Here is a 27735-nt window from a genome sequence, read left to right as displayed (position 1 = left end):
ACCATTAAAAATTTAATATGTTCCTTAAAACCATATTAATCCATGGCTTGGACTTATTTTAACCAGCCTCAGTAAAGAGAGAAAATAATAAATAAATGAACAGAGGCATACCTTTCAGTATGTTTCCTCCCACAAAGTTACCATTTAGATTTGTAATACTGCCTGAGTACAAGTTGTACCAAACTTCTTACATTCTTTCTTCTCCTTCTTCTAGTTTGACTGGTCACTATCTGTCTTCACTGCATGTAAAAGCATGAACCAATCTTCAAAAGAGCTTTTGCCTTCCATGGAAAAAGGGAAGTCACATGGTTTTGGTGATGACAGAATGTTCACTTCCAACTATCCCTTTCAGATCACATGGAAGTCGAAAATACCAGTTCACCTGTGATGCTGTCAACAGCATGACACAAAGAAGAACAACCATAGGACAGTGAATTCAACCTAGTACATTAAGTGCATCACCCAGACACATCATTTTCGATTTCACATCTGAATGTGCGTGTGTTTGTATGTGTGGGCTGACCGTCTTGTTTTGTGCCAGATCAGTTCTCTCTGGCAGAAGGCATCCGTACCAGCACTGGCCAGCACTCAGTGCAAGGGCAGCTTAGGAATGTGAAGCGCCTTTTTGCAGTTAGAATAGTAACTTTGGGAGTTTGGGCTATATATTATGTACCATTTATAATAAAGTCTGTATTATTTTGTTGAGAACATAAATTATTTTAAAATACTTTTTAGTTGCCCATCGCATTTCCTAAAGATTAGGTGCAGAGTACAGACAGGTATTAATCACATCTCTGATTTAAATAGCATAAGAAGTCTGATTCAAAATCAGTTCTTTCAAACAAACCCTGGACAAATCAAGTAAATCATGAAACGTTTGAAAACTAATCATTTGCATCATTACTCAAAAATGAAATGCAATATTAAAATTATATATAAAATTTTAATATTGAGATTAATATTACTGCTTTTTGTTTTGAATCAGGTTGAATTGATCCGGGGTGTATTCCAGAAAGGAGGTTCGACAAACTCCGAGTTAAAACTTCAACACTAAGGGCCCTATAATACACCCGGTGCAATGCGATGCAAGGTGCAGCGCAAGTGTGTTTGCTAGTTTCAATCCGGTGCGGTTCGTATTTTCCCGTCCAGCGCCACGTCGTTTAATTAGCAAATGCAATTGTGCTCATTTCTGCGCCCATGGGCGTGCTGATCTAAAAAAGAGGAGCTGAAAACAGACTGCGCCATAGACCACCTCAAACCTGATCTAAAGTCCGGTGCAATGTTTTTTCTTTGTTATTTAAAGAGCGTACACACTGCTTATTAAACACAATAGCCTATATATATTTACGACTATAAAAAGCCATGATCAATGAAGCTCTTAAATTACGATTCAATTACGCCAAAAATACTTCCACATACCAAGGAAAACGTAACTTTAATTCTAAATCAATTTTATCAAAGGTGAAAACTGGCATAAAGGTAATTTATTGAACTAATACTCATTTTCCAGTAAGAAAAGAATTTGGCAGCAGAAAAGAATTAAACATACAACATTTCAATCAGGTAAAGCTGCGAGCGTGAAATGGGTGTAGGCCAACATTACATGACTTCACAAATATTTACCATTCAATAAATATCATTCAGAGACTCGTAAAATGGGAGGAGAACCTGCACCAGTATCACTGACAGATGAAGAGGAGATGGCCAAAATAACAATATTTAAATCCAACAGGGAAAAGAATCATTTGTTGCTTTAGTATTTGTAGAACTTGAAGATGACCAAATAAATTGTGAATAATTTGTGTTTATCTAACAGCTGCGGTGATGGTTGCAGATCTTGCCCTACCCTTACATCTGGCATCTCTCCATTCCATTCTGTAATCTGCTTCATTTTCGGAAGGTGCGATGGGGCAATCAATGCATCCAACCACACTGGAATCCTAAAGGAAATTCTAATTATTCGGTTACTTAGAGGTCGCAGCAAGATGTTATCAAGTGAAAGCCATTTAAACATGGTACCGTTCAAATAAATATACATGTGGATAAGGCAAAATAAATGAATGAAATCCTCTCCTGATTTAAGTGTAACTCCACGCGAATAAATGCAGCCTCCTTATCTACAGGATCCCTTATTAAAAGACACGCCATTTTTGTCTCATTTACCGTGTCTGCATGTTGAAAATGAAAGTTGTCCGGTGAGAAAGGTAATCAGACATCAGAAATACTGCTTTAGCTACATCGATCATCCCAAATTGCAAATAACCAGACAGCAATGGCAATGTGCGTGTGAGTAAGAGTGTGATTCTGGGTTAGGGGAAGTGTTTCACAAAAGTAATAACATCATCCTACAGTAGAGAACTGTCTAATATACCAGCTACAGGTATGAAAGCTTTGCATTTTGGTTGCCATGGTAAAACTTCCCCCACACAGGAAGTGATCTATCCTTATCTGTGGACTAAACCAGTCGAGTTCCTCATCTGCCCCCCTCTACCTCTCCGGCTGAAGCCATCCATCAAACATCTGTGTGTCAGCAATTAAATGGCCTCTTACTTTCTTCACAGAAGTTAGAAGAACAATAAAGTCTTCAGGGATGCTGCAGCTGTGAGTGTCTGAAGGGTTCAAAAGACCATTTCATCTGCACTGGGACAATTCCTTAAGCTTTACAACACTGCAGAAAGAAACTTATCGTTGTCTTGTTTTCCAGTAAAAAATAAAACAAGTGTGCGTGTTTGTGTGTGTGTGTATATATATATATATATATATATATATATATATATATATATATATATATATATATACGCACATACACTGCTGATATATATATATATATATATATATATATATATATATATATATATATATATATATATATATATATACGCACATACACTGCTGTTCAAAAGTTAGGGGTCAGAAAGATTATTTTATGTTTTAAATAAGCCTGTTCGTGATGGCTGCATTTATTTGACCAAAAAATTAATAAATCCAAAGCTGAATTTCCAGCATCATTACCCCCCAGTCTTCAGTGTCACATGATCCTTCAGAAATCATTCTAATATGCTGACTTATTATCAATGTTGTAATTGGAAACAGTTGTGCTACTTAATAATTTTTTGGAACCTGTGATACCTTTGTATAGTTATTTGATGAATAAAGTTACAAATGTAAATCTTTTATAACAATATAAGACTCTTTCACTTTTTTTATCAATTTAACACATTCTTGCTGAATAAAAGCATTCATTTCTTTAAAAAAATTGAAGAAAGAAGAAGAAAGAAAGAAAGATAGAAAGAAAAACGGACCCCAAACTTTTGACCAGTAGTGTACATTGTTACAAAAGATATCTATTTTAAATAAATGCTGTTCTTTTTAACTTTTGACATCATCAAAGAATCCTAAAAAAAAAGTATCACAGGTTATAAACATATATTAAGCAGCAAAAGTGTTTCCAACATTGATAATAAATCAGCATATTAGAATGTAGTTTACTGAACATACATCTAATAAATTATATCTAATCAACTGTAAGCACATTTATAACCCTGGTCCACAAAACCAGTCTTAAGTCGCTGGGGTATATTTGTAGCAATAGCCCAAAAAAAATAAATAAATAAATAAAACACACTGTATGGGTCAAAATTATTGATTATTGATCATTAGGATATTAAGTAAAGATCATGTTCCATGAAGATATTTTGTAAATTTTTCTACTGTAAAATATATCAATAAATAGATCATGTTTACTAAAATGCATTGCTTAGAACTTAATTTTGACAACTTTCAAGGCTATTTTCTTAATATTTTATTGCACCCTCAGATTCCAGATAGTTGTAAATCAACTGCCAAATATCGTCATAACAAACCATACATCAATGGAAAGTGAAAGTGACATGAGACACAGACAGACAGAGCAGTTGGGGGTTTGGTGACTCACCTCTGTCTTGGTATTGCCAGCCCGAGACTCGAACCCACAACCTTAGGGTTAGGAGGAGTCATACTCTCTAACCACTAGGCCACGACTTCCCATTACTTTCAAATGAAGTATAAATCTCAATTTTGAAAAAACGACCCTATTGACTGGTTTTGTGTTCCATTGTCACATTTAAATACAAAATCTGGTTGTTTAAGGAATAAACATGAATGTATGTTTTCCTTAATATAAGTTTTCCTTAATATAATTACCATTATTTTTTTGTGTGTGTGTTTTCTTTTATGATATACTTGTAATAGATGTAATAGGCTTAATCAAGCAGTGATTCATGAGGTGAGTTGTGACTGCCTTTAACCAAAACTATGGTTTAGCTATCATGGTTATGGAATTGTTTCCATATTTATACTATTTACACTGTACTTCAATGCATTTCAAAGAATACTATTGGAACTAATAATAATACTGACTAACCTATTTCAGTGGTTTCCTACAGTGCAGCATGCTGGATAAATAGTGATTTAAAACTTGAATTCATTTGTATTGTGAATTTCAATCGAATTGAAAATCATTGCATCTCCTCAAATGAACATACCAAAACATTTAAAAGGCACTCGGGACACCTCGTGAAAGACAGCGCGCTCAGCCAATCAACGGTCTGCATCTGTGCACTCCGCCAATCAGCGCGCCTCATTGTGTTGTGTTGAAACCGACCAAACAGCGTCAACCCTGCTGCTGGGGGCCGTCCGAGCGTTTGGCTCGCTAGGCCTCATTGAATTTAATTATAAACAACTTCAGAGGAAATAAAACAGCATTTCCTCGTCAAAGAGTTCTTAAACATACGCGATTAAACATTTCGCCATATTTCGGGGATTTAAACTTCCTTTGACTGCCCTGTTCGACTCTGCAGGGCTCCAACTGCCTCGCTAGCGCTACTTTAGCACAGTAAACGAACAGAACTTCATTCGGATCAATATCTCCGGATCACAGCTGATCATTGATTAGCGTTTACCTTTATAGCTCGCGTCCGCGCTCCGCCTACATCCCTTCAGCCGGTTCTGTGGCGTAAATGCGAGCGGACTGCACGCATTATCCCGCTCCAGGAAGTCTGCGGTGTTCCCGCTGAAGTGAGTGAGAGAGAGTGAATGCGCTCGCTATGGAAACCCCTGCAGCAGCAGCTCAGGTGCTCTCGCGCCGCCCGCCAAACTCTGCCCACATCCTCGCGACGCGATACTCATGCAGTCACTGTACAAACCCGGGTCCATATGTAATGAGATGACTAGGATTTTAAGCCCTCCCTGTGAATGCCATTTTTAGTTACTGTTGGCCAGCGAAGTTCAGCATAAAATATCACAGGATTACTTCTTCTTCTTCTTTTTCTTCTTCTTTTCATTTTTTGGCAGATTGCAACCATGACTTTTAAAGGTGCATACCGCCATCACAGGATTACTAATATTAACCAAATAAAATATTTTAATATTCTACTTCAGAATTATGTGCCCTGTAGAAGCTTGGGTTCTGCATGTGAACGGCGCATTATAATGGCATCCCAGAGAGGCACAAAATCCATCTTCACTCGACACTCTAACTCTGGGACTCTCTGTTCTAATTCTAGGAAGAAAAAGAAACACGACCCTCTACCCTCCACACACTTGCACTCTCTATTTCTATTCTTACTACTCGTCTACTTGAGAGAGCCTCTGAAACTAGCATTCTTTATTCTTTTTCTATTCTATCTTCTTGTTTTATTTTTATTTATTATAAATAATATGCTCTGTTTTGTTTGGTTACACTTTATTTTACGGCGTCCTTGTTACTGTGTAATTATAGATTAAATAACTGAGTAGTAATATTATGTACTTTTTATGTGCTAGGGTTAGGATTAGATCCTCTAGCACACACACACACACTCACACAAGTGCACTGCATTGTTAATGTAAATATAAATGATGTGTCGTACATATCATGTACTGCACAGTGCACATTTCAAGCCAAAATATCATAGGCTACTGCCATGGCCCTTCCTGTTTGAATATATTATAAAGCAACTCAAAATGTGACAGTGCACGTAATATTTGCTGTTGTGATTAATATTTCTGAAATGTTGTGCTTCAGTACATTTTGTTGTTTAGAACCCTAATGCTGCCTGTCTTGGTGTGTTAGTTTATATTTATAGAGGTCTTGATGATGAGCAGCCTGCTTTTTGAACAATTTAAGAAGTATTGACTCCATCTGGTGGCCAAAGGGCATGCAACACTCACTTTTCAAACACAGTTGCGCTTTATTTTAATGCCATCGTTATACTGAGTAATCAAAATTAACCCCAACTTACTATAGGGTAAGTGTTTGGTTTAGGTTAGTTGCTTGTAATTATACATATTTTACTGAGGGACACTGTAGATTTGGTTGCGTGTAGGTTATACTGTATTATGCATTTTCATATATGAGCAAGTGACGCACAATCCATAACTCCATCAGTTCGCGAGAATTTCAATGGCCATTTGTTTGTGTGGTACTTACTGTAGTTTAGACAAATCCAGCGATGAAAAGCCTTTGTCTTCAAACGTCTTCTCTTTGGTCGTGTGTTGCCCTTGCATTGTTTGCCTTTGTATTACATGGAATTACTTTAAGCTGAACGTCAAGAAGGTAATGCCTTGCCATTATATTATTGTATGTAGCCTACGATGGTTATGAAAGTTACTGACATGCCACAGCATTTATATGTCAGACCAACATGGGCAACTAATACACACAGTATTATCATTATTTCCCCCTTTAAAAACCATCACACACTCAAAGTGTTTATTCACCAGATTATATAGTTCTGGCATTACCCACCTTGTATCATCTTCCCTTTAACGCACTTGCGCCGTGTGACCACTGAAGGGCAACAAACACCTTGTGTTGAAAGCGGTCATTCGCATTTACTATTCATCTTAATAAAAACTGTAATAGCTACTAATAACGTTTACACGGTGGGACTCTTTTATTCTCTTTGCTTGAATTGCTTTCAAAACATTCACTTTAAATGCCCGTCACCTCACTAATGCTTTAGCTGCTTCCTTGTAATGTATGAATTAGGAACTTGTTCATAATTGACTAGGCACAATTCACGTTCAAACACCTTTAAATGATAAATTTACCCTCACTGCTTTAATATTCACAATTATGAAACATTGGGAAGTTATTATTTGTCATTTCTGCTATTCGTATATTTGCAGTATTGCAGTACCATAGCAGTAGTTTGACCAGCAAAGTAATATCAATTATGTAGTAGGCTACATTAAAACATTTCTATATTCAATTATAATTATATATATATCTGTGTGTGTAATCTGTTATACTAATACATTTTGCTTTATCTTAACTAGAATCATATAGTTGCATAATATATCACAAAAAAAAAAAAATGCATCTTTCAAGTTTAGTCTTACCTGCAACCATAAGCTCATGATCAGTCAGATCCAGGTTTATTTTATTGATTTATTTTTGGTACCATATCAACCTCTCGCCCATGGGAAAGTATTTTGTAGCTGTCTGATGTCGTGTCTGTGTTCCAGCAGCAGACGTCTTTGATAAAAGCTTTCTGATTTCTTATCTTGTATATACCCCTAAGTTCAGTTTCCACACACAGTGACACGGACTCACTTAGTTCTGTTTTTTCTGAAGTGATTCTGATATCACATATTTTGACAGTGTCATATCTAAAAAGCATACCAACATGGATGACTACTGTGACTTATATTTTTACTTTTTTGTACCTCTGGTAAAAAATAATAATAATAATAATAAAAAAAGTCCTTTAAAATATTCCTCCAACAAAAACCTCTACAAGAACAAAGTGCTATCCTGCTATTTTCTCTATATAACCAGTTTTTGGTGGATTCTCGGAGTTAAAGAGACAGTGCACCCAAAAATGCTAATTTTGCCATCAATTCTGCCCCTCACACAAAACCAATCATATTTCTAAAATAAAACACAAATAGTACGGACTACATTTATGGTGCTTATTGGTCCCATTCAGAGCTTGACATTCAAAATCCCCATTGACTTACATCACGAAAAGTTATGGCAAAATATCTCCTTTTGTGTTTCACAGAGGAAAGCCATTCATACATATTTAGAGTGGCAGAATCATCATTGTCAGGTGAACGGTTCCTTCTCTTTTCAAAACAAAATCAAGCACTGAAACCTGGTGCCTGCTCTAACTGGAGTTTCCAAAGCACTGGAACGCTCAAGTATCATTTGTATCACTTTATAATGGCTGTTAATTGATTTGGGACTCTCTGGTATCTCTGTAGGGATGCAGTGGACACATGGACAGCACATAGTGGATAGGGACAGAGACAGAAGGACAGACGGGGGGCCTCGCCCAGATCAGCGGTACAGTACAGAACAGTATGTATCTTACATTTCAAATCAAATCTACTGGAAAAATGGGTCCGTTTTTAAAAATGGAAAATTTTTCGCCTAATTTTTCGGTCAAACATTAGGAACCAAAAGACGGGGGTGTCCATCTACTGTTACAGCAAGTTGGGCTGCACAGAAATATACATATATAAATCTTTATGTATATTTACCATGTTTGGTGATGAGAAATTAACTGCAATGTAAAAGAAAACCAAATAACCAATAAACAGTACAGAAAAACAAAGTGAGAAGGAGATAGAAAAGAGACGTGAGGGGTCGCGTGAACATTCGTACAACATCGGACAGGTACTGGAACACCACGCCACAGAGAAAGAGACGAGTATTAGGAAAAATGGTTTAATATCGGAGACAGAGGCAAAAAACTGCATCACACAAGAACATACATTTACAAAAATAAGTCTGACTGTTCCAGCTACACAGTTAGGTTAACAGCAAAGACAGAGAAACCAGAAAAATCTAACCAGCTAAAAGCAAAGTCCTCAAATTACTTTTATCTCGTTTGTCAAACTAATACATTTATCCACTGAAGGTGTCTAAGTACTTCTAAATCGTCTTTATCATGGTGACTGCACAATACTTAACTAAATGAAACTTACCGCTGTTGTAAAGACAAACGGCATTACGTATTTAGAAGCCAAAAGGAAAACTCCTCGACCCTCTTTCCGAGAGAGGAAATGAACAAAAGGAAATGGAAAGCAAATATTGATGTGAAGAATAAAGAAGAGGAGGCTAAAGATACCAAGCCAAAGTTCTTCTAAAAACAAAAAAAAAAAAATCTTTATATCAAAACCTAACGTTCTGGACGCCAACTAGAAATCAAACTCGGGAACCAGTCGCTGTCGGCCCGCAGCCTGTCGGATAGTTTTTTTTTTCTTTTTCCTTTAATTGCCAGTATAAAAAGTTCCACTGGTACAAAAGGCATAAGTACAATCAGTGATAGAAATAGGAAAGCCTGCTTTTTTTTTTTTTTGTACTTTTTAAATTCCCATCCAAAGACAGATTTTCAAAGTGTTGTCAAACAAACATGTATCACGCTTACATAATCCACTGAAATGCATCGACTTTGGCTTTTCTCAAGACAATACTTAAAACTACTGAAATCTTTTTAGAATCAAACGAAATGATATTAATCTACAGACGACAAGCTTTTGTTACGGCACATTAGATAAACACATACATTTCCAAAAAACTTGACAGAAGCCAAAATGCAAAAGGAAACTACACATCGTTTGTCTTTTTCTTTAAAATACACTTGTTAAATAGCACTTAAGAGAAAGAAAGAAAGAAACAACAGAAACAACAAACAGTTTTCAGATGCGTGTGGCGTGTAAAACCCCTGAGCGAAAGAGTCTCAGCGAGAACTCCCTGTAGAGTTTGTGCTTTACTAAACATCTGACAAATGTGTGGCTTCATGTGTTTGTGAAATTGTGCTGGCCGTGAAAGCGTACCCTGTTTGTCTGAAGTTGATTGTGATGAAGTGTGATAAATGACGGAAACGATAATGCACTGTTCTGAGGTAAAAACACTTAAGCCGAACCGCAGTTCATTAGAGAGTGATATTACATCAAGTCAAACCAATTAAATGAGGTCAAACAAAGATGCATTCCATGAAAAATTTAGCATGTTAATAATTGCTTACGTGCAACATAGAACTCGGTCTCGCGAACTATTTCCAACGACTTTCTGGGATGTTAAGCAGCGAGTCAAAAGACTTTACTGGGTAAGCGTAAGAAGTCATCAATTTTAATACTGCGCGTTTTAACGCTTTGCTAGTGCGCGTGTGCTTTTGTGTTTGTACGATTTGGTGAAAGTATATCATAAACTGACTCGAACTTCCCAATACGAAACTTGCTCATTAAGGGGGAAATAAAAAACAAAAAAAATGTCATTTTTTGGGGCCTCTTTCATGAAAGACAAGTCTAATAAATTTTTTGTAAAAACCATTCATACAAAAACTGTCACCGTTTTTACAAACAGTTTATACAAATGTTCTTGTGTGCAAAAATAGCCATAGGTCACGTAACAGTTCAGTTAGTTTGGAGAACAGACACTTGATTTACATATTCTTACAGAATGTGTGCAACAAACAACACAAGAATGGGTAAAAAATTACTTGAGACTGTTTTTATATGGCAATTTATGTATGAATGGTTTTTTATATATAGTACATATGGAAATTAGTTCTGCTTGCGCACAATTTAAGCAAAAACTTTTATTCACAAAAAAATGTTTACATTTCTATACAAATGGTAACAAATAAGTTACACAAATTTGTTCTTGTTTCATAAAAGAGTCACTTTTGTTTTTTTTTTGCTGGCACAAAGTTTGGCAGATCCGGTTTTGGCTAAAGATTACGAAATAACGCGGACGTATATACAACGATCAACCGTCACACAACACAGTCACTCAAAACACACACACACAACCTTGGCACACATATTAAATGTGCAGCAATGTATTCCAGCCCATTAATACTGATCGACGTGTTAAGGCAACGGCAGAGCTTGGGTATAAAATAGTGCTATATAGTGAAGTAAACTGGTTTAAGGGGGCTGCCTGTAAACTACGTTCGTAAACAATATTTTTACGGGCCGTTCGAAAGATGTGTAAACGTTTACAGCAAAGTGCTACAGGCGCTATCGAACACTGTGGATCATGCTGAACTACTTTGGCATCAGGACGGAGTTTTGTTTGTCCTACGAACGTAAAATAGTCCTGATAAAGGCAGCAGAAAGCGAGACTACACTGAGACGTTTCGAGGAACACCGATCAATTGTTGCGTAATGATTATGTCTTAATGGCCCTGTATTCTATTATGATGGTCAAAAGTTCAATGCCTGATTCACAATTCACAAAAATACATCAATATTTTGTCCCATCACACATAATATCATATATCAGATGAATTTGTCCTGTCAAATTTGGAGCATTCTGTGGTGTAAATGCATTGTGTGTGTGTGTGTTTGTTTGTGTAAGGGGAACTGCTGAGACTCAATCTCAGGGGCTCACATACACACACCGTCAAAGAAAAGAGGGTTGTGAGGTCAACCTTTCGCATAGGTGTGTGTATGCGTGCATGTGTGTGTGTGTGCTTACCTGTGAATGTATGTGTGTGTGTGTGCTTGTGAGAGCGATTATGACACATGGGCACTTTGTACATCTTTACAAATAAAGAAAAAAGAAAGAAAGAAATCAAAAACATGAACAGTTTCAGGCAACAAGACCACAGAAGAGCAAGTTAACAACCTTTTTTTAAATCTATATCTTTAAATATGAGGGTTCCATACAAAACACTTACGTAATAAAATACCCATGTTATCAAATAATTTCACAAGTAAAACACTGAAGCTGTAGGCAGGATGTACCGTCAGAATTTGGCACTAAATTCCACTCATCTTGTTTTTTCTTTATAAGAAAAAAAAATCACATTTTTGCTGAACAACATAACACATCTAAATATTGTTTCCCACAATAGAAATGAAATAATAGAATGACATAGATGCTTCACAAGCTGACACTGTAACTTTTAAGAATTTTTATATAGCTAATTACCCAACAACAAATTTAGCAAAGAGGGACTCCTATCAAAAAAAAAGAAAAAAAAGAAAGAATAACAAAAAAACAAAGAAAAAAAGAACAAACAAACAAAACAAAAAGGAGTAGTAGTAATAGTACTTATGAAAGGCTTTATCTATTGTTCAAGTAAATTGATTTTTAGTCTTCTCTTTAAAAACATGAGACAAATAAGACTGTTAGACTTGATGAAACCACGACTTTATCCACGAAAAGCACCGACGGGACCGCGGGTTACACAAACTCTGTTTTTTTTTTTTCCTCTATACATTTAAACAGTATAAAATATAGGTCATTTCATGTGCATTTAAACCACAGATTGTCTAACTGTAAGTCAGTTCAGCAAAAGGTGTGACACGTAGGTAGCATTTCCCCCCAAACAGGGCAATCTTGTGTGTGTGTGTGTGTGTGTGTTTATACCTTTACTACTCTAGAAAAAAGTGGTTTTATATAGACTTTAATGAGAAATCAAGCCACTTAAAATGGCCTTATCAAAAAACTTTACACTGCCTGAAAAATGTAAAAACCACGAGCAAGCTCTGAGAGATTCTAATATCGATCAGACAGCTTTTTTATTATTATTATTATTATTATTAAAACTGCGTGGAAGTAGTCTATTCATTTAGAAACCAGCATGGGTTTCTTACGGCAGGCCTCAAATTATGAGTGTTGCCGACAGTAAGTCCCAACGCCAATCCCTGTATTGAACGTTCAAGTTTACTTTAAATGAATGGAAAACAAACAAACAACAATACAGAGAGAGAGAGAGAGAAAACAATCTGACAAAGAAAAAAGAAATAAAGTCAAACGTAAATATTTGTAATTGTTTTGCCACAGGATTTTTTTGTTTTCTTTTTTGTTTTATTTCTTAAAATGATGCTCTGGTTATGCTAGTAAATATACTCTGTCTCTAGAGTGTGAATGCAGCGTTTTCACATTATTATTATTGTTGTTTTTTTTGTTTGTTTTTTTTTCCCTCCCTTCCCTCCCTCCCTCACAAGTTAATCTAAACAAACAAAAAAACAAAACAGAAAACAAAACAAAAACAAGAAAGAAAAAAAAAAGTTCAAAATGAGGTCACATGCGAATATTTTCCAAACAGATCAGGCTAAGATCAAAGTACAAAGATCAGTAAAAGGAGACCAGATTATGAGCAGGAGAACTCAGAAAAACATCAGAAAATAATGACAGGACGATGAGACTTTTTTTTTTGTACGCCACGTAGACATGCTAGGCAAACGATGAGCATAGAGTCATGGAGATGAGTTCTAGGGAAGAAAACGGGAGAGGAGAGTTACACACACAGCTCCGGCACACAACTAACATCATTAAACCATGAGAACAACAAACGAACAAACAAAACAAACGAACAGACAATAACAGTAGCAGTGCTATTAACCAGCGTTTCACCAACATCACATTAGCATTGTTTATATATATATATATAAATATATACACAGTACAGAAATTTTGAATAAACTGCCAACATGTACACGAGAATACAAACACATACTCGATCTTCTCCATACAGACATACACCCAAAAGTATCCATCCTGGTCCGATCTCCCGATCTGAGACCCCTAGGTGGATCGCTTTTTTATTTATTAATTTATTTTTTTGGAGAGTACGAACAAAAACCAAACAATATGAAACAAAATGAAACAAAAAAGGGAGATTTCACTTATGAAGTGCCACTACTTATGACGAAAGAGAGAAGAGGAAGAGAGAGTCGAGACAGATATGATGGGGACGTGACGGATGGGATTGTGGGAAATGGCGAGGGAGAGAAAGAAAGAAAAAATAGGGGTTTTGCACGTGATTCTGTGTTCTCGTCACGCAACAGAGTGTGTGGTTTAAGAAGACCACTTTCCAAACCTAATAACTTAAAAGGTAATAAATAAAGTCCTTTACTTCAGAGGCAGTAGAAATTTTGTATAAAAATAGAACTGCATTTTTTTACAAATAAAATTTACAGGCCTGTGGCTTTCTGTAATTTGTGTTTTTTTTTTTCTTTCAATAAATATCAAGTTTTCAGTTGCCCACCCCTCCACACAGAACCTAGAATGCTTTATTCTTTTTAACCATCGACAGATCTAAATATTTTTTAATGCTCTACACAAATTCTTTTGGACAAAGACCACAATCATCTGACCCATAAAATTCGGACTATTTTTTTTTCCCTTTAAAAAATAAATAAATAAACAAACCAAACCTAAAAACCAAGCATAAAAAAACGACAATAACGAAAAAAAAAAAAAAAAAAAAAAAGCCTTACTGACAGAGAATGACAAATAATAATAATAAAAAAAAATCACTGAACATTTGACGGCAAGTATTTGTTGAGGAAGCTGTTTAGGCAGTTTTTGCCGTTGACTACAGAGAGGCCACAGCGGGTTTAACCCTTTCCTCTATAGTGCCAGTGGGCCAAGGGTTCGAAGGAGCAGCAAAGCCCTGAACCGACACCAGAGGCCAAAGGGCAAAGGTTAATGTGCATATTGGTGCTTTAATCATATCGGAACCTTCTCTACTTGTCCTTACAAGCCTCAGGTTCACAAAGAGAAACAAATAATACTTTATACATCATTTCTTTCTGCTGTTGTTATCATCATAGTTTGAAATAGCTATTGTATAAATATGTAATTTAAAAAAACCAAATAGTTTACACATGACTTAAACGAGAAAAAATAAAAATAAAATAAAAGTTGACCAATAATAGCTGTTCATCCATCGCAAGTCATACAAAAAATGGCGGAAATGGAAGCGTTCATGTGAAGAAGAAAAAAAAGAGACAAAATAATAATACTGTTATTAATTCAAAAAGCTGAAAAGAAGGTTATGGGAGAGTGGCTCCCTCTGGTGGTCAAAGGGTGAAACTCCCCCTCGTGCACCCCCTCCCCCCGGAGTCCCAGTTTGGCAACCGTGGCAGCAGTGGGGACTTACCCTAGCAGTGTAACATGAGAGAGGCCCTAGAGCTAAGATCAGTACGGTTTGCTGTCGTTCTTCGAGCGCTTGAGCTGGACTTTGAGACGCTTCATGCCGATCTGAAAGCCGTTCATCGCCTGAATGGCGGCCTGCGCTGACACAGGATTGTCATAACTGACGAAACCTGCAAGGAACATACACAATGTCTTTCGATTGTAATCAACTCACGTTTGGCTGCAAAACAACTGCTCATGCCATGTCCAATTAAACTAAATGACAGCATGAAATTTAATTTAGAAATAAAAAGAAATATGGTATTATATACCAAGCGATAAAAGGGTTCATAAACACAGTTTAATTTAAATTTAGCAAAACAACAATATTATGGCATTAATATGATGGCAAAATAATCATTATTATTAATAAAAAAGCTGTCATTTTATTTTTTGTATTCTGATTAATATGTACTGTTAGCCTTAAGTGATTAACTGTTTCTGGTCAATTTTTGTTGATGTCTTTCCCATGAGTGACTGAATTTCAGTTCATACCGAAGCACTTGCTCAGATTGGTTTGTTTGTCAATAAAGACTTTGGCAGACACCACGTTTCCGAAAGGCATGAACATCTGTAGGATGTCCTGGTCCCCAAACTCCTGTGGCAGGTGGTAGATGAACAGGTTGGCTCCTTCAGGTCCTGTTCCACACACACACACAAAACATACATGTGTCCACGCTTAGTGGAGAAACCACAACTATGGTGCTGCATGAAAGGATATTAAGGACAATAAAATCAAATAAATAAATAAACCAACTATGTATATATATATATATTAGGGCCGGGACTTAAACGCGTTAATTGAGATTAATTAATTACACAAAAAATAACACGTTAATTAAGATTAATTAATTACAGAAAAAAAATTCCCGCATTTTTTATAACATATTATTGCACCGCGGAACGTTTCTCACTGGATGAGTTTCGGGGGACCGATTATACTGGAGCACCAACTAGCGTTCGCTTCGCATATCACCGCAGCACATCGAGTCTCAAGTATCACCTCAACGCAAAACATATAGCAGCTAGCGTGGACTTTTCACTTTATGTTCAACTATGTATTATTTTGTTGGTGCAACAGTTTATGTTGAACTCTTTATTGTTTTGGCCAAGGTTATTGAGAGTTGGACCTAGTATGTTATGGCCTCTGAAGCAACAGAGAGAGGTTTTCTAATAGTCAGTGTTTCCAATGTTCTGAATGTAATTGACAGTATTGTGTTTAACTTAGAAAACAGTTTACAGAAGGTTCCAGCACCTATAAGCTACCTGAATTTCTGAAATATACTATTTCTAAATTGTTTCTAAATATGCTATTGCTACACTTAATGGCAAAAATTGCACTGGTCTGCTAGACTTGGTTGAACAAAAATAAACAATATTTTGTTGCTTAAGCTTATGTATTCAGTCATTATTCAATGGTATACTATAAAAAAAAATACTTCTCACTGTTATCAGGTCAAATATTTATATACGATTAAAATGCGATTAATTTTGATTAATTAATTACAAAGCCTCTAATTAATTAGATTTTTTTTTTTAATTGAGTCCCGGCCCTAATATATATATATATATATATTATTTTTATTTTTTTTTGAATTTATTTTTTTTGAATTTTTTACAAATATATTAAAATCAGCAATATTGTGAAATATTATAATAGAAAATAATGCTTTTCTGTATTAATATATTTTAAAATACAATGTAATCCTTTGATGTAAAGTTTTAAACTGTAGTATGTGTACTGACACTGATTTGGTTATGAATGTATATTAATGACAAAAGTAAAAAAAAAAAAAGTGTGAAGCTGCATTTCTAAAGTAAAAAAAAAAAATCAAAAGACAAAAAAATGACCAAATACTATGGAATTTTGGAAGATTGATTTATTATTTGTTATTTAAAATCTATCTATCTGTGTGTGTGTGTGTGTGTATGTATGTATATTTCAATATTCAATAGATATATATGTTACATTGTAGCGTCAAAAATGCAAACTTTTTTTTTTTACTTTTGTCCTTGATTTACTTCCATATTCGCTGTGTTACTTTAATGTTGAACTAGATTTCACTTTACACTTCCAGTGTAAGCAATGTCCAGCGTGTGTCCCCATACCCTCTTTCTGGCTGCCCGCAGCACTCTGTTGCTGCAGTAGGGACTGGCTGTAGAGGGTGGGCAGGGCGGCAGCCGCGTACTGTTGGATCCCTGAGTAGGCCTGTGTGAGAGCATCCATGGGCCCGCCCGACCCGTTACTTAGGCCCGTGCTGCCCAGCCCGCCGTTCAGAGCTGCCATACCTGAGAGCATGTGAGCAACTTTACATAAAACCCAACAATAAAGAAAAAAGAAGTGCTCTTACTCGTTAGAATTTGGACTCAGGGTGTGTTTCTACAACAAAGCACAACACGACACCCACAAAAACAGACAAAATACATAAAACCCAATGACACACGCAGACAGAAAAGACAGTGAACGTAACACTCGTCGAAACAGCAGAACCACGAACGTCACGCTGGACATTACATCATAAAACAGCACTCACTCACACACATATACACACAAACACAAGATAGAAAAGATACATAATATATTGACCGGTGTATGCAAATGAGGAGCGCGGCCTTCGCATGCAGACTAATGTCACAATAGCAGCATGAAACGACCACCACGGGGACCCTCAGACACACTGAAACATCTGACCAATCACCGTTTTAACCTCACACATCTACATCTAATTGTCTCATTCTACGTGTCAGCAATCCTGGCTATATTAAATATAACTTGGCTGTATTTGAATCAAATACAAATGTATCCTTGGATCCATTAACGACAGATCCCTTGATTGCTAAAGCAGATGTGCTTCAGTGAGTAACCCCTTTAACTCCAGTCTATGGGAATAGATATGAACACACACAAAAATTAAAGTTCAAGGGTCTGAGGTTGTTAAGATTAAGGTTTGAAAGGTTTAGAAAAAGTCTTCTATGGTTTCAAAGGCATTTATTTGATATTCATAATGTAAAACAACACGTCAAATCATTCTACCTTAGAAGCAGTTGTGTTCACGTACTGTGTACACAATATTTTTTTTGTGTTCATAAAGACTGATTCATGAGTATTTACTGACTGGCCTTTTGGCTTGACGGCCTGGAAACAATAAATGATGAGCGAAGTCCTCGGACGGCCAGCTCCCTCATTTATCCAGCAATAATTACAATACTGACCTTTTATATTCAATTACACTATACAGCCTCTTAAATGAGCACTGGGAGAGTGTGTGTGTGTGTGTGTGTGTGTGAGAGAGTCATTTGAATGAATTTAAATTGTAGGCGTTTTGTTAGAGAGAGCTTGATTTATAAAACTAGAAACCTGGCTGAAAGGTCACTGCTGGAGATAGAGATTTTGTCGGCGTGCTGACATATACACATGACAGGCCACGGTGATCTTTAGCTCGCCTATTCATACTAATTACATTCCACAACGCCCATTAGGTACGTTCTATTATAAAATGAGCAGTTCTGGTTTTGAATGCTGGATTTGTCAATTCAGAGTTCCAGTTGTGCTAAAAATAACAGCTATAATGCAAAACATCTGTTTACCAGCTTGTGGTGTAGATCATAACAGACAGAGAAGACAACCATTAACCCGAAGGGGTTGTCGTTTCAAACTCATTAGACTTTTGTTTATTGCCAAATCACAAATTAACTTTCCACCGAAAGTCCATTCCACCACAACTCATAAACAGATCACAAAAGACATCCATATGGTAAAAGGAAGCTTTTAAAGTTGAGGTTTGGTTTTGCCTGTCAAACAAATATGGCCGAGCTACTGTTTTTACTGATTTTACGTGACAGTCATACTTGGATGTTTATTTGTGAATAAAAGACGAAATATTCTTCAAAATACTTGAATTAAAAAAATCTCAAGTTTCATTAAAAATACATTTGTGTTTCAAACAAGTCTCATATGGGTTTAGAATGACACGAGGATGATTAAACAGTGACAAAATGTCCTTATTTTGGCTAAACTATCCCTTAAAAATCCCTATTCTGTCATCATTTACTCTTGCACTTCTACACCTGTACGACTTTTGTCTTCTGTAGAACATCCATTTTTGAATCACGGCGGAATATCCTGTGATCTCCACTTCGCAGGGCACTTATAGTCGAATAGAACAAACGTCTGAGAGTGGGGCGTCAAGAGGACTGGAATTGAGATTTGAGAAGCTAGTCTAGACTACAATCATTCAAACCCCAATTAAAACAGACACATATACACAACACACACACACACAATAGCGACAAAACAAGTGCACGTCTATAGAAACACCCAGAGCAATGGTTTAGCGGTGTGTTAGCATGTCTGAATGGTTGGAGAGATGTATCTGATTGGTGCAAACACACTCACAACTACAAGTGATGGGCTACTATTGTTCTGACTTAGCAAACGGGTTTGATCTGATCTGATTCAATAATGAGGCCTTTCACACACACACACACACACAAACACACGCACACTAGCACACACACACACACAATTTCAATATATCAGCAGAACTCAATGTGAGAAGTTCACCCAACAAACTCTCGCATAAGCCCAGAGAGATGCCCTTGCTTTAGCTGGTGTAAGTTTAGAGAGTTCAGAGTGAATCGATTAAAAACAATTTTTTTTAGCTGGCATCTCTATGAGCAGTGGGCGGCTGGTATGAGGTGATGTTGAATGGATTGGGATGGAGAGGCCAATGGACGGTAGTACTCACTGTTGACGCTACCTGCTAGTGCATTTATGTTATTGAGGCCAACGGTGGCCCCGGCCAAGCCCTGCAGTGTTCCAAGAGAACCCAGGGAACCCATCGCACCCACACCGGAGTTAGCCGTGGAACCTGCTGTGGGGAAAGACAGACAGAGCAGGGAGGAGAGACAGGTGGAGAAGGGAAGAGAGAAAAAGATAGATGTAGATAAACGCACACATACATTCACAGATGATATCGAAATGGTTAAAGATACATCTATAAAAGCTTCGGTGGAGGCACACAGAGGGAAGGATGCATGAATGGAAGATTGATTCACTGATTTGATGATAGGGTTGGGCGACTTTGATGACAATGTCACGTTAAGCAATGTTGTAAATATCGCGATGATTTTAAAGCGCAATTGATTTGATTTCTAAATAGAGAATCATTAGACTGATTTTGAAATTCCTGCCCTGTAACTCTATTTTGTCCTGTAAGTTCATGTCTATGAATAAGTTTCATTCAATTCAATTCACGTTTATTTGTATAGCACTTTTCATGATACAAATTATTGCAAAGCAAAATGACAGTCTTAACATTATATTTAGCGTAGCTTATCAGTGGTGACTATGAATGGAGCACTGTTAAAGCCAAAGAGCACAGTGAATCAAATCAAAACTTGTGATTCAGTTTTATTAAATGTATTAAATTCCTTAATTAAATTGTCTGGTTATGTAATAAGTAAATATCCTGTTTATTACGGTGTATTGTTACATACTGGTACATGCAAATTAAAATAAATGTGATTCTTCATTCTGGGAAGTGTGGAAAATCATGCATTGATTATAAATTATTTTAATGCATTTTTATTTGTATTGTTTATTTTAATTAGCAGTAGCACTTGTAATTTACTTTACTACAGAGATTTGTATGATTAAAAGAAAGAATCTTTCTATTTTAATGTTTTTGTTGTTTGTTTTTTCTGCCTATATGGTGCAGTCCTAATAAATTGGATAAGATGGATGGATGGTCAGATAGATATATGCATGCATTGTACTTGTACATTGAATCTTTTACAATTACAGGAAAAAAAAAAGACAAGATAGAGACATCAACAATAATAAAGTTGACTGCAATCATGAAGATGATAACGACGGCAATGTTTTCAAAAAAGAGCAATAAGATACAAACAAAACATCTCTTGCAACAAAAGAACTCTGAAGCATATACAAGCTTTTCCTCTGCTTCATTTATGCAAGTTTGAAAGAAATTTTTCGAGTTTCAAAGCGTGCATCACAGAACCATGTGTCACACTTATAAGTGTCTCCTGGTTTCACATTTCATCTTTTCCAAAACGGATGGAGCACTGTTAAAGCCAAGGAGCACAACAGCTCAACGCCACACATATGGACACACTCTCCCAAACAAGATGATGATGATGATGATGATGAAGATGATGATGATGTACGTGAACCATGATGGACGGTACCAAGGAACTACTCACACACACACACACACATAAACACGAAATGGTGAACTCGACTACAACAAATGAAGGGACAACGACGCTATGGTGGAAATGATACCGATCTCGAAGAGGATAGTGATGATGGGACAGCCTCTGGTTACCTGGGCTGGCCAGGGCTCCCAGGGACCCTGTGCTGGAGGTCAGGGCGCTAGCGGTGGACGGGCTGGCTGAGCTCTGTGCTGCAGCCGCTGCTGCTGCTAGAGTGGCCAGATTCTGCAACTGCAGAGCATTCATACCTGAAGAAAGAGAAAGTGTCAGCGTGTGCATGTGTGTGTTTTGTGCATATTAAACTAAAGGAACCATATGTGCTACAGAATGCTCTACATGAGCAGGTCTTTATGTGCAAGAGTTTGTAGAGTTGTGTGTGGAGGCATTTCGTACAGAAGATCCGATTTTACTTGTGAGCCTTAGTACTCCAAAGGTGACTCTAGATCAGCGTGTTTGGGGCAAGGCTACATACAGTGGCCATGATGCCAACACGCTGCGGGAAGTGGCTCACAGCCAAAAAAGACAGAGATTGGAAGTGGTACAACAGGAAAATGCACAGCATGTGTCGTATATACATGTCAAATGTATATACTGTATACTATGAGGGAGTACGCACACACACAGAAAAAAAAAATACAAATAAAATGCACGCACAAGACACAGATCAGACTTCAGAATTACAGTATTTGGATTGTTGAAGGATTATAGGTCCTGTCCCAACTGCCACCCTCCTACGAGTCCACAATTTGGTGACCAATGCCCCATGATGGTCTGGTAGTCATCCCAAGTGTTGGCTCGATGAAAGTGTGCAATAAGAGAAGACTGTAAGCACCCATTTGAAAAGTAAAAAGTATTATGCACTTCACGGACAAGTGACAACCTGAAAGGCGACAAGTACAAATCAGTGTTTGTCAACTGAGACTGAAAGCAAAGGCTGAAGCACAGAATCCAAAGCCATCTGGAAAAAAACTAAATTTCTGTTTCTTCCAGCCTTCTCCCTTTAGACAGCAGTAGTGTGTAATTTGGATTGGTCAGACAGTGCTCTGGGGATGCCACGGTTGTTTGCCCTCCCGATCCACTGAGCAAGCAAAAGAAGTCCATTAAGAGTCTAATTAGCACATCACAGAAGGTGATTAGAGACAGGAAATCTACCTCTAATTGCAAAACAAAGCCCAGGTCAAGACATAAGAGCAGAGATGATTTCATAATGTGTTCCAGATTTTGAACAGCAGGTTTAAAGGCAGCATGAAATGGCTCTCAAGTCACAGTCCACTTCCGTAATGTAGCATTTCCGAAGGAAACCGATATTCAACGGTAAAAAGAACAAGAAGAAAATAAAAAGAGGAAAAAAATAAGTAATCTCTGACTTCATGGTTCAAGACTTCAACTTTGAATAGCATTTAATATAAAAGAAGCTAGAAAAAGCTTCATTGGATGAGAAAGTGCAATCTCGGGAGGTCAAAGAGGGAGGTTACGACAGAAATGGACTCTGAAATTGAGGGCTTTGTGACCACCTTTGTGCTTCTGAATGAAGCGGAAAAGAAACCAGTTTGAGTTTTTGGCACACAAGTGTCAAAAAATGGGCATTGAGTATTTGGCACAATGTGAGTTCTGTGGTTGAGAAGGGCACTTCTGTTAGTTTGTGTGTGTGTGTGTGTGTGTGTGTGTGTGTGTGTGTGTGTGTGTGTGTGTGTGTGTGAGAGAGAGAGAGAGATCCATCCATGCAGTATGTTCACACTCTAAGCGCACTGAGCGGAGAGAGAGGTGTCAGGAAAGAGGTGATGCTGGCTCTCACTGAATGTTCATCGTGTGTAATGGAGCTCCTTATGGCTCGTAACTCCACCCACAGCACAGACACAGCAGATGTCAGCTGTATATATCGTCTGCCAATCACCGTTGCCAGGCGACAGATGGAGAGGCCCAAAGATTTCACAATTCAGCCGAGAAAAGCCTTCAAATCCTGTTGAGTTTGAGAGCTCCTGTCGATTTGCACTTCAAGCAGTGTCTCAAACAGACTGATATGTTTATCTGGTCATATTGAGCAGGTTTCTGGCTTGGGTTTATGCAATGGTCTACTTTGAACTTTTTACATTTAAATTTTTGGCCGTTGTTCCACATCAACAGACAGTAGAACAAAAAAAGTATAGTGGGATTGATGAGGGATGAGGCAGATCGGATTTAAACCTGCATCTCTTCCATGAACTTCACAGATCGACATGTCTGTATGCCAGGAATGTCCTGCAGAGTTTAGCTACTGCCTCCCCCAACAAACTTACCTCAAAGTTTCTAGTAATCCTGAAGACCTTGATTAGTTGGTTCAGGTGTGTTTAATTAGGACTAGAGCTAAATTCCGCAGGATAGTGGTAATCTAGGAGAAGGGTTGGACTCGGTGTAAGTCAACCACTAGGCCATGGCTATGACTACTGTATACTTAGATGTTTGGTTGAGTTTGGCTCATTTGTGCTGAGGTAAATTCGAATGTGGCAAATCAAGATGTGTCGTGCCAAGTTTAGCGTCAACACAGTCAAATGTCATTGACTGAACCTGGTGAAAAGTCTTTATGTGCCATATTTTAATGTATAACAAGTACTTAACAAATTTCATCATATGTAAAAGTGCAGCTTGGACATTTAAACAAATATCTTCCTTTCTGTTCCACAAAAGAAATAGGCCAAAAAGGTTTGGAATGACACATGAGCAAATTACAGAATTTTAAATTCTGGTTGAACGGTATCTTTAATCCAGCACAGACAAATAGCTGTATATAATCTGTATGTATAATAAAAATAAAAACTAGTTTGTCCATCATGCTTGACCAGTTCCCATTCATTTCCTCAAGTAAACCAGTTCGATTAGATGTCTAAACTAATCTGTTTTGGGAGAATATATTGCTTTAAAAAAAATGAGGTCCAGAAAATTCAATTGTTATGGTAATGTGGGAATTTCCCGCTCTTTAATTGTGTGGTGGCAGCTGCTGCTGGTTTGGCTCGATGTGAACTTCATTCTCGCTGAGAGGCTGTCGCAGATGTACCACTAAACTTAAACGAGAGCTTCCAGAGCTCTTCATAATGGTAAACAAAAACACCACAGTCCTGCTCACCCTCTCCACAAGAGCCTTTATTAATGAGGAAGCTACTCTCTGGTGTGCAAAACTGTTGTATGGGAGGGAAGCTTTAGGAGATAAAGGCGCTCATCCTACACACACTGTAAGCCATTCTGGATGCTAATACGTTCTTTTTCTTTCATCCTTAGCAGCTGAAATTAGGCTAGCGTGTGTGCTATAAATATTTCACTTTCCTTGAAGGCCTGGCAGCTTGATAAACAGACCACAATTAAGACCTGACAAGAACAGAGACGCACACTGGGAATGTAACGCACAAGACAGCGAAAAAACATTGAAAATGCAAAAAAGTTTAATTTAAGAGGGACTTAAATTTTTTGTTGCATCTAGCATAATGTCAGAGGCATAAAAACTGTCAAAGAGAGAACAACATGCACCTGTCTAACACCCGACGCAAGCAGGAGCTCATTGGCAGATGTTGTAAAACACTAATCATTTTCCAGAGTGCTAAACCAAGTCAGCGTGAAGATAGAATAACATATCATGTTGCTTCGACGAAGAAACCATCTTGTGTTGCTGAATTCTCTGCGGGTTTCTGGTGAATTTGACAGTATTCATGGCATAAACAAACTGTGATAAGTGGCCTGGATAAGGGTACTTTCATTTTTCTTCTTCTCTGAGAACTGCTAAAGTGAAAATGTAAAAGATGAGAACATCTGAGGGTTGATGGGGCATATCATCATGATTTGGTCTCCCATAAGCCTCCCAGAGTTCAGGCAAAGAAATGTGATTTGATGATGAGACAAACTTCTCCTCCAAGAGAAAAAAAGGTTTGATGCACATCAGAACAGGCGTGGAAAGAATGGCTTTTATGTGATCAATCAAGCCTTAGTTCATCATCAAATTCTGACACTCTCTCACACACACACACACACACACACACACACACACACACACTTACAAACATTACATTGTGTCCAGGTGTGCTGCACATTGTATAAAGCCAAGAACTCTGCAGCATGTTGAATATAAATTCTGAGGAAGGATGAGAATGTTTAGCTCAGCCGAACCTCTGCTGATCCTGTATCTGCTCAGGGTTGAGGTGTCAAACTGTTTTTTTGTTTTTTTTGTTTTTGTTTGTTTTTTAATGCAATCCAGAGCTGGTTTGAATGGTTTAGTAGGGATAATGGACGTTTAGTTGTGGCGTTACAATGGGGCTAGTTGGGTTAACACAGAACTGAGTTCAGTATCTCACCTGCCATTTGTTGAATACCACTGAACGCTCCTAGGTTACTGGAGGAGGTCGCTTGCTGGAGCAACTGTGAGAAAAAGAGAGAGAAATAGACCATTAATGTGTAATCACTATTATGTATTGGCTTATGGTGATGGATATTTAAGGATAATGTTTGAAGGAGCTAGTGTTAGCTAAATATGAATGAAACATTGTGGTTTGTTTTCATGTTTCATGTTGTCTGGAGTGAGAAAGTCTGTCAACAGTAAAGCAACACAAAAGCCCCTATCTGTTATTTCAAGTTTTTTAGTAACTGGTGTTCCTCAAGTATTTGAATTGATCCCGCTCTAGTTTTGCATTAAACAAAATATTTATTTGTAATAAATGCATTAATAACAACAAAAAAATAACTTAAGCCAATTAAAAAATATTTGATTTCTAATACACAACATATGTGCAGTGTTAATAGAACTTCTTAGCACAACAAAATGGCTTATGGCATGGCAAATTATTGCGATCCAGCTGGTTAGGACAAAAACTCAGTTTGAGGTTTAGTTTATTATTATTATTATTATTTATTTTTTTTAAGATTAAAATACTATGTTAGAAATGTTATCAACCTAAATCAATTAATATATTTTAGTCAAGAAATAATGCCAGCTGTGGACTCTGTGGTCTCTTAAAACAATAATTCCCGATTAACATAAAACATAGTGCTGAGAGTAAAAACCATGTAAAAATATTCAGAGGTACAAAATCATAAAAGACTTGAGGACCACTTCAATGTATTAGCCTCATACATCGGTGCCAGTGAAAACTGTCATGCTAAGAGTCACTCGTCAGTTCTGCTGGCAGTGTGTTGCTGTCCTGGGCAGTTTCTGCACATGAAAGGGAAGAGGAAAGCAGACTCTAAATGACTCTAGAGGATTAAGATGGCATTGAGTTAGACCCCTCAGACAGCTTAAAAGCTAAACGTAACCTCAAAATGACAGGGAAGTGTAGAAAGGCAGAAAAAGGAGAAGCGGAATGATGGGAAAGATGGCCCTGTCCCAATGCTCTTGCATGGTCCTTTAAATCCTCACCCACTGTTCTTATGGAATAAACGCAAGTAAATGTCACCACCATGTTATATCCTCTTTATATTTAGGAGGATGAATACGGGCATGAGTGAAACAGGGAATTTGTGCATTGTCCTCAACCCAATCCAATTACACAACACAACCCAAGCCCGATTCTGGAAGTAAAAATCTCTTTCATTTTCTCTATAGAGAAAAATATGTAAAATAATATTGCATAAACCTTTTAAGACAGACCTACCATGATTCTTAAAGCCTAGTATACATTCCTATATAAATTTTTATATGTATTATTTATATAATTATAATTTTTATAATTTGTTACATTTTTATTTGATTAGGCCTACATTCTTTGCAATGCATCATGCCACGGGATGAATTGTGGTGATTGATCTCAGCGTTGGCTGGTTTGGGATCATGGCTTATTATTCTTTTGACTATAGATTTAAAAAATGTCACAAACCACTGCCCTAACAGCTTCTAAATGGCAGCACCACCCTTCACAATTGAGTATGGGGACTGGTTTCGATCAAGGCATGCTCGACGTTCAACAGATGAGAGATTTGGAAAGGGTTAAGACTGGCTCAGAGAGATCAAGAGAGGTGAGGGGCGGGGCAGGTGGGCGGAGACAGTGACTGACTGCGACGGCTGCGTTGGCTGTGCTGCTGGTTGGCGTGGCTGCGTGGGTGTGTCCTCTTACTGCCAGATACTGTGGGGTGAGGCCAGTCAGGCCGGTCAGGCTGCCCCAGGCAGACGCGCTGTTCAACTGCTGCATCTGCTGCGCCAACTGCTGCTGCAGCCGCCGCTGTTCCTTATCCTTCTGCGTGTCGGCAAACTTCACCACCATGGGGGAGGAGCAGCCCTGTGTGGACAGATTGTAAGAGAGAGAAGGAAAGTGGAAAAGGAAGAGGGGTAAAAAAAAAAAAGAGGGCACGCTAAATATCTAGAAGAGCAATGATCATGTGCAGTGGTACTGCATAAACCGATAATGGCACACAAACACACACACAACCGCTGGAGCGACGGGAGTTCTTGGTGAAATGAGAGTTCTGTGCTGTGCTGCTGATTTTATTTCCCAGGAAAGCGATTTCCTGCTTTATAAAACTATTTCATCATCCGTCTGAGAGAGCGAGCCTGCAGACCTGCCGCATTTCTGCTGATCTCTCGCGCTTTCTATCTCGCTCCCCGACGAAAGCAAACAAATCTAAACATCACGAGGCTG

At 37.6% G+C, this 27735-nt stretch overlaps 2 protein-coding genes across 20 annotated transcripts in view; both read right to left on the bottom strand.

Annotated features, from left to right (window-relative positions):
• Window positions 1–5275, bottom strand: part of LOC127972900 (USP6 N-terminal-like protein) — a 53097-nt gene extending 47822 nt beyond the window's left edge. For all 3 annotated transcript variants that reach the window (XM_052576886.1, XM_052576895.1, XM_052576877.1), the window contains exon 1: window positions 4941–5275. The gene's annotated coding sequence lies outside the window, so the exon portion shown is untranslated. The remainder of the gene's footprint in view (window positions 1–4940) is intronic.
• A 3406-nt stretch (window positions 5276–8681) lies between these two features.
• Window positions 8682–27735, bottom strand: part of LOC127972857 (CUGBP Elav-like family member 2) — a 138333-nt gene continuing 119279 nt past the window's right edge. For 3 of the 17 annotated variants that reach the window (XM_052576718.1, XM_052576688.1, XM_052576739.1), the window contains 7 exons: window positions 27154–27375; window positions 25462–25525; window positions 21259–21393; window positions 19657–19782; window positions 17018–17197; window positions 15404–15547; window positions 8682–15039 (listed from right to left, as the gene is read on the bottom strand). In XM_052576718.1, the coding sequence (XP_052432678.1) occupies window positions 14912–15039; window positions 15404–15547; window positions 17018–17197; window positions 19657–19782; window positions 21259–21393; window positions 25462–25525; window positions 27154–27375 (999 nt within the window). In that variant the 3' untranslated portion in view covers window positions 8682–14911. The remainder of the gene's footprint in view (window positions 15040–15403; window positions 15548–17017; window positions 17198–19656; window positions 19783–21258; window positions 21394–25461; window positions 25526–27153; window positions 27376–27735) is intronic. The other 14 variants (XM_052576756.1, XM_052576814.1, XM_052576796.1 and 11 more) reach the window with 12 other exon arrangements.

The sequence above is a fragment of the Carassius gibelio genome, chromosome A4 (assembly GCF_023724105.1).
Source record: "Carassius gibelio isolate Cgi1373 ecotype wild population from Czech Republic chromosome A4, carGib1.2-hapl.c, whole genome shotgun sequence".
Taxonomy (NCBI): Eukaryota; Metazoa; Chordata; class Actinopteri; order Cypriniformes; family Cyprinidae; genus Carassius; species Carassius gibelio.
Note: the sequence above shows the minus strand (reverse complement) of the source record. Positions and strands in the feature narration are given on the sequence as shown.